The sequence below is a fragment of the Portunus trituberculatus genome, chromosome 32, assembly GCF_017591435.1.
Source record: "Portunus trituberculatus isolate SZX2019 chromosome 32, ASM1759143v1, whole genome shotgun sequence".
In the NCBI taxonomy this organism is placed as follows: Eukaryota; Metazoa; Arthropoda; class Malacostraca; order Decapoda; family Portunidae; genus Portunus; species Portunus trituberculatus.
Window position 1 is genome coordinate 13,283,640 of NC_059286.1, and position 10,000 is coordinate 13,293,639.

Genomic DNA, 10,000 nt, shown 5'->3' on the forward strand with positions numbered 1-10,000 from the left:
CTGAAAACCTATTAAGAAACGGGAAAAAAAACCAATTAAAAAAATAGATAAACACCTTTTAGAGCCAATGGAACTTCAATTAGAGCCTTTGAGACGTAAGGAATGCGGCGTAGAGATGTCTCAGAGGTTGCTTTTATGGCTCATATTCTCAAAGACTTATGTGCTTCACCTTCACTACTTCAAAAGGCTTTATTTAAATTTACATAAGTTTTTTAAGGTGTATTTGTGGTTCTAGAGACAGAGAGACAAGATTTTACATTATTAACTGGAGAAACACTCTTGAAAACCCCGCTACTCATCTCTATGGCCTTAGAAAATAGCCGTGGTGGGAGAGGAAAGCGTTTCTGAACACGTATCTATAACAGAGTGGCCGTGCGATCGTCTGGCTGTGTGGAGGACGGGGCGGAGGCATCAGCAGCGGGGCAGAACGAGACTGTCCTTGGCGTGCTGGGGCGGGACAACCTGCTGGCGGCCGTCACTACCTGCTGGGCGTCCCTCTTCACCTACCAAAGCGTGGAGTACCGCAGGTCAGTAGGAGAAGCAGGAGGATCAGGAGGATAAATGAAATAACTAGAAGGAAGAAAAAAAGTAGGAGGAAGAGGAAATAGGAGATTAATAAAAGGAGAAGGAGGAGGAGGAGGAGGAGGAAGTGGAGTAGGAGGAAAAATGAAATAATTAGGGGGAATAATCAAAGTGAAATAAGAAGAGGAAGAGGAGATAGAAGATAAATAAAAGAAGAAGGAGGAGGGGAAATAGATAACTAAGGGGGTACAAAGAAGTTAGATAGTAAGGGGAAGAGAATATAGAAGAAAAACAGAAGAAGGAGGAGGTGAAGCAGGAGTGGAAATAAAGAAACAAATAGGAATAAAGAAAGTAGGAGGAAGAGGAGATAGAAGATAAATCAAAAGAGAATGAGAAACAGGAGGAGGAAGAGGAGGAGGTGAAGGAGGAGGGGAAATAAAATGACTAGAAGGAAGAATAAAGAAAGTGAAAGAGTACGAGGAAGAGAAGATAGAAGAAAAATGAAAGGAATAGGAGGAGGAAGTGGAGTAGGAGTTGAAATAAAATGAGTAGAACAAGGAATGAATAAAGTTAGATAAGAAGAGGAAGAGGAGATAGAAAAGAAATAGAAGAAAAAGGAGGAGGAAGAGCTAAGAAGGGAAATAGAAATAGGGAATAACAAGAAATCAGCGAATCTTGAGAAATTAGAAAAGAGCAGAGAGGAGGAGAAGGAGAAGGAGAAAAAGGAGGAGGAGGAGAAATGAAGAACCGAAATAAAAAAAAAGAAAAGAGGAAGAGAGAAAAAAAATGACCCCGAACAAATATGAGAAAGAATTACACACCAATTAATAAGATGGGCGGTGTGGGCGTTTACAGGCAGCGAGGGCAGCCTGTGGAGAGTGGGATGGGCGTGGTGGTGCAGGAGATGGCGGCGGCGGAGGCTGCGGGCGTAGTGTTTACTGTTGATCCTGCTAGCGGTGACCCTTCCACCATCATCATCACTGCTAATTATGGTCTGGGCGAGGTGAGGCGGTGGGTCGTGTGTCTTCCAGTAGTGTGTGGTTGTTTCAGTGACAGATAAGTGTTTTCCCATCGTGTTTTTGTGTTTTTCTTGTGTTTTTCATGTGTTTTCTTATTTTCCCAGCTGTTAGTTTGCTTCTTTCTTTCTTTATTTTGTTTCTTTCATTTCTTTGCCTATTTCAGTATTTTTCCATCGTGTTCTTGTGTTTTCCTGTATTTTCGTATTTTTCCAGCCGCTGTTTTCCTTTCTTCTTTCTTTAGTTCCTTTTTTTTTTTTTTTTTGTCTTTAAAAATTCGTGTGTCTTCCAGTAGTGTGTGGCTGTTTCAGTGACAGATAAGTGTTTTCCCATCGTTTTCTTGTGTTTTCATGTGTTTTTCTTCTTTTCCCAGCTGTTATTTTCCTTCTTTATTTATTTCGTTTGTTTCGTTCCTTTGTTTATCTATTTGTTTGTAGTGTGTGAATGTTTCAGTGATAGCTATGTGTTTTTTTTTATCGTTCTTGTGTTTTTCATGTGTTTTCTTCTTTTTCCTGGTGTTGTTTTTCTTTCTTCTTTCTTTAGTTTCTTTCTTTTTGTTTATAATGTGTCTTTGAAAATTCTCAGTGCTGGCGAATCGTGTGTCTTCTAGTCGTGTGTTTGTTTCAGTACTAGATGAGTGTTTTCCTATTGTGTTTTAGTGTTTTTGCATTTGTTTTTTTTTTTCAGCTGTTATTTTCTTTCTTTCTCACTTTCTTTTTTTTCCATTTCTTTTGTCTATTTATTTGTTTGAATTGTGTGATTGTTTCAGTGATGTGTGTGTTTTCATTTGTTTTCTTCTTTTTCCCTGCTGTTATTTTCCTTCTTTCTTTCTTTAGTTTCTTTCTTTTGTTTGTAATGTGTCTTTAAAAGTTCTCAGTGCTGGTGGATCGAGTGTCTTCCAGCATTGTGTGGCTATTTCAGTGTTAGATATTTGTTTTCCATTGTGTTCTAGTGTTTTTTAATGTATTTTCTTTTTTCAGCTGTTATTTTCCTTCCTTTCAACCTCTAACGTTCTTTTCTAATTCCTTCTTCCTTCGTATATTTTCTTTTTGAAGTGAATTTTTTTTTTGCCTTTTCTTCTTTATGTATTTATTTATGCTGTGTCTTTCAAGCTTTCAACCTCCTCTAATATTCCTCCCTCTTCTCTCCTTCTCCTTCTCTCATTATGTTATTCTCGCTTTCTTCAAGTATTTTCTCTCTCTCGCTATCTATACTGTCTTTCAAGCTTTCACTCTCCTCTTCCTTCCTTCCCTCAGAGCGTGGTGTCGGCAGGAGCGGAGCCAGACACGGTGGTGGTGAAGAGGAGCTGGCGGGACGCTCTCAGGGTGCAGAGGCGGAGTGTGGGAGGCAAGGCTGTCCAGTGTGTGCTCCGAGGTGAGTTGTGACTGAACCGCCAAGGAGGAATGTTGCTTTGTTATCCTGTTGATGCAGTGAATTAGTCAGTCTGTGTGTGTTGTTGGTGTCTTTCCGTCTTCTTCTTCTTCTTCTTCTTCTTTTTGTTGTGTTGTGTGGTTTTGTTTTTGATTGAGTTGCGAGAGAGTATTGCTTTGTTACCTGTTTATGTGGTGATTGCTCGTTCTGTGTGTTTCTTCCTTCTTCTTTTCTGCTTTTTTTTTCTTATTATTATTTTTCTTCTCCTCCTCCTTCTCCTCCTCCTCCTCCTCCTCCTCCTCCTCATCATCATCATCATCCTCGTCCTCCTCTTTCTCCTTGTCCTCCTCCTCCTCCTTCTTCTTTTCTTCTTCTTTATCTTTTTCTTCTCCTCCTCCTCCTTCTCCTCCTCCTCCTTCTTTTTAATGTTTTTTTGTTTGTTTGTATATTGGTTTATTTTTGTGCTTATTTTCTGTTGTGTTGCGTTTTGTTTTTCTTTGTTATTTCTTATTGTTTCGTGTTTTTTGTGTCTTTTTTCTCTCCTTCAATGCTCTCTATTTTTTTTTTTTTTTTTTTCAATAGTGTCGTCTTGTTTCCTCAATGTTTCGTTCAGGTTTTGTGCATTACGTGTCTGTTTCAATTTGCTCTCTTTATTACTATCATTGTTGCAATTTCGTTACTCATGACACTGATGACAATGACTCTCTCTCTCTCTCTCTCTCTCTCTCTCTCTCTCTCTCTCTCTCCCTTTCCAGTATGTTTTTCCTCCCCTTCCTGTCACTTCTCTTTCATTCATTTCTCCATTCATTAGTTAGTACAGACTCTCTCTCTCTCTCTCTCTCTCTCTCTCTCTCTCTCTCTCTCTCTCTTTCTGTGGTAGTGACTCTCTTGCTCCCGACAGAGGGCGGCGGCACGCAGGAGGTGGCCCTGGGGGAGGAGGCGCGGGGTAGGGTGTGTTTGAGTGACAGGGCAGCTCTTAAGGTGGCGCGAGTTGCTCTCTTCCTGCACCACGCCTTTGCTGGACCGCGGGACATTGAGTTTGCTCTTCTGAAGGTGAGTGGAAGGTGTGTTGTTGTTGTTGTTGTTGTTGTTGTTGTGGTTGTTGTTGTTGTTGTTGTAAGTGTGTGTGCGTATGTTTGTGTGTGTGTTGTAGTAAGGCTGGTGGTGTGTAGTGCTGGGGTTACTACTACTATTACTACTACTACAATTACTACAACTACTACTACTACTACTACTTTTACTACTACCACTACTACTATTACTTCTACTACTACTACTACTACTACTACTACTACTACTACTACTACTACTACTACTACTACTACTACTACTGTTACTACTACTACTTGCATTCGGTAGGTGGAATAGTTATTATCGTTGTTGTTTATTTCTATTATTCTTTCTCTACTTTTTTCTTGTTGATTCTTGTTGTTTTTGTCCTTCCATGTTGTAATTCTTGTTCATGTTTTTTTTTCTTCTTTTCTTTTCTTCCTCTTCTGTTGTTATTGTTATTCTCTATTTTCTTATTCTTCTTTTTTTTTCTCCCCGTTCATGTTTTCCTTCTCCTGGTGGTGCTCTGACTCATTTCCTGCAAGTCACTGTTTTATTAATACAATATAAAAGAAGGAGCGAAGAAGTCACTCATTTCCTTTACCCTTTCAGCATTGGGACACAATTCTACCTTGAAATTTGTGTGTGATTAGACCATTTTATTGACATTAGAAAGGGTCTATGGAGGTCAGAAGATTAATGGCTACAGTCTTTACTATTTTAATCCCCCACATGAGTTTCTGAAGCTGTATAAAGTCACGAAATAGTAAGCTGAATGAATATGAAAATGCGTTATGGTACTGGAGGGGGTTAAATACATGTAATTCTATCCCTTTAAACCATCCCTAACAAACCTACTTGATCATCCCCAAAGCTCACCAATCCTTACTTAGCGTCATCAGAGACCTCATCAAAGCACAATTTACTCTCAGTTTACGCCCACATGAGTTTTTGAAGCTGTAGAAAAAACGCTAAATAGTAACCAGAGCGAATATGGAAACGCGTCATGGTACTGAAGGGGTTAACAATCCTCAGAGGTCAGCAGTAACTCCAGGATAGCATGGGAAACCACCTCTTGCTTGTCCTGTTACCTTGCGTCACTGTCATCCTGCTCAACGTCAAGCCTTCTTACTCATTCTCAACTGCTACTACTACTGTACTGCTGCTACTACAACAACAACAACAACAACAACAACAACAACAACTACTACTACTACTACTACTACTACTACTACTACTACTACTACTACTACTACTACTACTGCTAACTATTACTGCTACCACAAAACTATTACTATTACTACTACTACTACTACTACTACTACTACTACTACTACAAAAATCATTACCCTTCATATATTAAGGAAAATAATACAAATATTCTACACGTAAATTGCTAAAAACAATAAAGAAATGAGAGAGAGAGAGAGAGAGAGAGAGAGAGAGAGAGAGAGAGAGAGAGAGAGAGAGTTGCTTCATATAATCTTACATAACCTGTCTGTAACATATTTCACCTTTCACCCTTTTCTTCATATTTAATCTTATCAGGAAGGAGATAATACCATGCCCTCCTCTCTATTTTATCTCCCTCTCCTCTTCTTTTCCTCCTCTCCCTCTTCTTTTCCTCCTCTACCTCTTCTTTTCTCCTCTCCTTCTTCTTTTCTTCCTCTCCCTCTTCTTTTCTCCTCTCCCTCTTCTTTTCCTCCTCTCCCTCTTCTCTTCCTCCTCTACCTCTTCCCTTCCTCCTTTCCCTTCTCTCCCTCTTCTTTCTCCTTTCACTCTTCTTTTCCTCCTCTCCTTCTTCTCTCCCTCTTCTCTCTACTCTTTTCCTCCTCCCCCTCTTCTCTTCCTCCTCTTCCTTTTCTCTCTCTCCTCTCCCTCTCTCTCCTTCCTCTCCCTCCTCACCTGTAAGGCAACTCAGGTGAGGCAGCATTAATTAGCACCATGACTATGCTCGTTTTCTCTTTCTCTTCTGCATTTCGTTTTCTTTCTCATTGTTTTTCATTTGTTATCATAATTTCTTTCATGGAAGTGAGTGAATGATTTTGTTTTTCCTTCTTTCCATTATTTTTTATTTCGCTTTTTTCTTGTTTTTTTGTTGTTGTTTTGTTTTGTTTTGATTTTTTGCTTCCTTATGTTTTTTTTTCTGTTCGTTTTTATTGTTTCATTTATGTTTGTTTTGTGTATTTATAAAGTCTCTCTCTCTCTCTCTCTCTCTCTCTCTCTCTCTCTCTCTCTCTCTCTCTCTCTCTCTCTCTCTCTCAGTACAAGTTTTCCTTCTGTTTTATTCGTCCTCTCTTTAATCTTTAATTGTATTATATCAACCTTTGGCATTCGTCTCTTTTCCTTCTTTCATTGTTGTTGTTGTTGTTGTTGTTGTTTTCTGCATCATCATCATTTTCATCTTGTTCTAGCTCTTATTGTTTCTTTTTGTTGTTGTTGTTATTGTTATTGTTGTTGCTGCTGCTGTTGTTGTTGTTGTTGTTGTTATTGTTGTCGTTTTTCTGCATCATCATAATTTTCTTCTTGTTCTAGTTTTTTTTCTTTTCCTTTTGTTGTTGTTGTTGTTGTTTTCTGCATCATCATTTTCTTGCCCTAGTTCTTATTCTTTTTCTTTTTGTTGTTGTTGTTGTTATCATTATTGTTATTATCACGATTATTGCTATCATCATCATTATCATTCGTCTCCTTTTCATCTTCCTCACCACCCCCACCTCTACCACAGTTCAAACCTCCCTTCAAGTCACCTCTCCTGTCCCCCAACACAGAGCGAGGCGGTGGTGGTGCTGCAGGCTCGCCCCATCACCGCCCTGCACGCCTTGACGGAATACGAGATGGTGCATGAACTGGACACCGCTACTCTGACAGACGAGGACCCGATCACCAAGGGAAATACCGGGTGTGTGTGTGTGTGTGTGTGTGTGTGTGTGTGTGTGTGTGTGTGTGTGTGTGACTTGTTTTATTTTGTTATGTGTTAGGTGAGTGAAAAAGAAGAGGTTTGATAGAAGAAGAGTGAGAAATATGAAGGAGAGTAGAGAGTTGAAATTTGTGGACAGTAGAAGATTGAAGTTTGTGGACAGTAGTAAATTTGTTAGGACAGTAGAAGATTAATAATTGTGTGTCTGTGTAGTAAGTTCATGGTGTCTTGATGTTATATTTGGTTTATTTATTTATTTGTCTTTATTCTCATTTTACGTGAATATATTGAAAGGTAGAAGGTAGTTATTGTCTATTTTCTATCTCTCTTTCTCTTTATCCTTTACTATCCTATTGTTTTAGTTTACCCTTTTAATGATAACGTTTTCTCTCATCCTCGTCTCTTCCAGTGATATTTTAGGTATAGTTACGTTATCCTTTAGTGTCCCTTTTAATATCCACGTTTTCTCTTATCTTCTTCCAGCGTGGTGTTAAGTTACGTTAGATTTCTTCCCTTTATTTTTTTTATCCCTTTCAGTAGTAACGTTTCCAATAATTTTGTCTCTTCCAGTGAGGTATTAAGTTATTAGATTTCCCTCAGTTCCCTTTACTTTTGTCTCTCAATATTAACGCTTTCTCTGATCTTTTTCCTTCCCATTTTGATTTCCTATATTTTTTTCTTGTCTTTCAATATTAAAGCTATCTCTCATCTTGTTCTTCCACGTTAATTTCTTATTCTTCCTTTTATTTTTGTGTCCCCTTCAATATTAACGTTTTTTCTCATCCTAACCTTCCAGCGAGGTGTTTCCGGGCAGCACTTCGCCTCTCTCGCTCTCAGTCGTGGGGAAGATCTTGGACCTTGCCTTCCAGGAGCAGAATTCCATCCAGGACAGACACCACAACTATCTCTGCCCTTCCTACTACACTCATGTCTTCATCAACGTCACTGAGGTGAGACTTGAGTGTTTGCATTGACATCAGAAACATGTTAAAAGTTCAGATTTGATACTCATTTCCTTTTTTCCCGTTTCAATGTAGCCTATTATTACTTTTTTGTTGACGTATTATTATTTTTTCGCTATCTTCCTCACTGCATCGCTTACACTATCTTTCCATCTTTTGTGTTACGAATCTTAAGACTGACATTCTCAGACACTTCAGTGCTTCACCTCTATTTCAAAAGGATTTACTTGAATTTAAAAGGGTTTTTTTCACATCTCTAGAAGCAGATTGACAAGAATATCTACATTATTGACTGGTTATTATATTCAACACTATTGAAAACTCCGCTAATAATCTATGTGACCTTGCAAAATTGTCGTAGTGAGGGCAACGCGTTTCTGAATACGGATCTTACCTTCACTATCACTCCTTCACATGAAGTACAGCATCTGGCTACTCCTTACACAGATTAGGTTAGGTTAACCTAACCTAACCTAAGGTCTCAACCTTTATCTCGTTAAGGACCCCCTGAGTTAAAAGACTATTTACTCGAACCTCCAGTAATCTGACATCGAACATGATGTTAATTTAGTGACCAATACCATTACTAACTCAATATGCAACGGTACTGCTAAGGATGTTATTATATCAGTCATCAAAGTACCCCGGGGGTTCGCAAAGCCCAGGAACCCCTGCACAATAAGGAATGAAGGATGTATAGTAAAATATTGATGAAAAATTATCAAAATCAAATATAGAAAGAGATAAATAAACAAAAACAAAATCGCTAATATAGAAGCAAATATATGTATGTATGTATAAATAAGAATTATTATTATTATTATTAAAATGTCACGTCCCGGTTTGACTCCCAGGAGAGTGGACAGTACATAGTCCTGAAATGTTTAAAAGGTCTAGATTTTAAAGGTGCCGATTTACCCATTCGTCCTATCCGAGATAGCAGTACATAAAAAAAGAAAAAAAGTCCCGCTCCCTTAACCTTACCTTGACACTGCTCTCCATTCTTGTTCCTGCACTTAATATTAGTGGTAGGGGACAAACAATACAAATAATAACATGTATGACTAAATATATTTTTAATAATATAAAACTTACATACTGTACTTATATGTAAACAGTCGAAATCTTTCCTTCACAACACTGCAAGGCTCCCCACACTCCTTATATCCTTATACTCTTTATAAGCATATACTTCCCTTTCCATGTTTTACAGCACAATCACAATATTAATAAAAGCTTAAGCGGCCCCTAGACGTTCAATATTATTGCGCAATATTTTGGTTTGCGCAATATAATTGATCGTGTGTGGGCAATATTGAAAGGTTGTGCAATATATTGTGTGATTTTCAAAAACTTGAAAATATATTGCGCAAACAGGATAATATTGTGTCGTCTGTTGGGTATATTGCGCAATATCCTGTCAGTTTCTCTCCAGCGGTCGTGTGAGGTGTTTGTCTCTCTCCTCAACCACGCGTATCATGGGTGACAAGAAAGCCAAAAAAGAATTCATTGTTGAATTTATTGAGGTGTATCGTGGTCTTCCCGCCCTGTGGGATGTGAAATGCAAAGATTATACTAATCGTGCCAAAAAGGGGTGACGTTATGAAGTTCTGGCAGGGACTGACTGTTTGCACAATGTGGTTGTACGTCTGTGCTCACGATTGCGCAATATATTGCACAACCTTCAATATCGTCTCCATACGGTACAATCTTTTGCACAAACCAAAATATTGTACAATGATATTGACCGTCTAGGGGCCACCGTCAAAATATTGTGCAACCCACATTGCGCAATAATATTGAACGTCTAGTGGCCGCTTTACATTATCCAAAATATCACGGTCTCCACCACCACTATACACAACTCTTAATACCTCGGTTGCCAAACTCATTCATTCCCTAGACGCCACCAACGTTCAGACACTCACCACCGCAATCACTGCACAACTACACTCCCCAGACAAGAGCTCTTGACAAATCTTATAGACTACACCAGCCTGATCCTTAACCACATAACAACGCCATCACACCTCGAATTCTCCCACACAATACCTCTGTGCTCCACAAATCACAGATCCCTCCATCACCACAAGACAGTTTCCCCTCAGACAACCTCCAGCCTCTTCCTTTGTTCCTCAGGCAGACGCGCTGCTCCCTCCCTG

At 39.0% G+C, this 10,000-nt stretch overlaps 1 protein-coding gene across 2 annotated transcripts in view; it reads left to right on the top strand.

Annotated features, from left to right (window-relative positions):
* The window catches only part of LOC123511807 (uncharacterized phosphotransferase YvkC-like), a 43,801-nt gene that overhangs the window by 12,828 nt on the left and 20,973 nt on the right, over nt 1-10,000 (top strand). For both annotated transcript variants that reach the window (XM_045267835.1, XM_045267836.1), the window contains 6 exons: nt 366-527; nt 1,378-1,525; nt 2,795-2,912; nt 3,811-3,962; nt 6,728-6,858; nt 7,673-7,826. In XM_045267835.1, the coding sequence (XP_045123770.1) occupies nt 366-527; nt 1,378-1,525; nt 2,795-2,912; nt 3,811-3,962; nt 6,728-6,858; nt 7,673-7,826 (865 nt within the window). The remainder of the gene's footprint in view (nt 1-365; nt 528-1,377; nt 1,526-2,794; nt 2,913-3,810; nt 3,963-6,727; nt 6,859-7,672; nt 7,827-10,000) is intronic.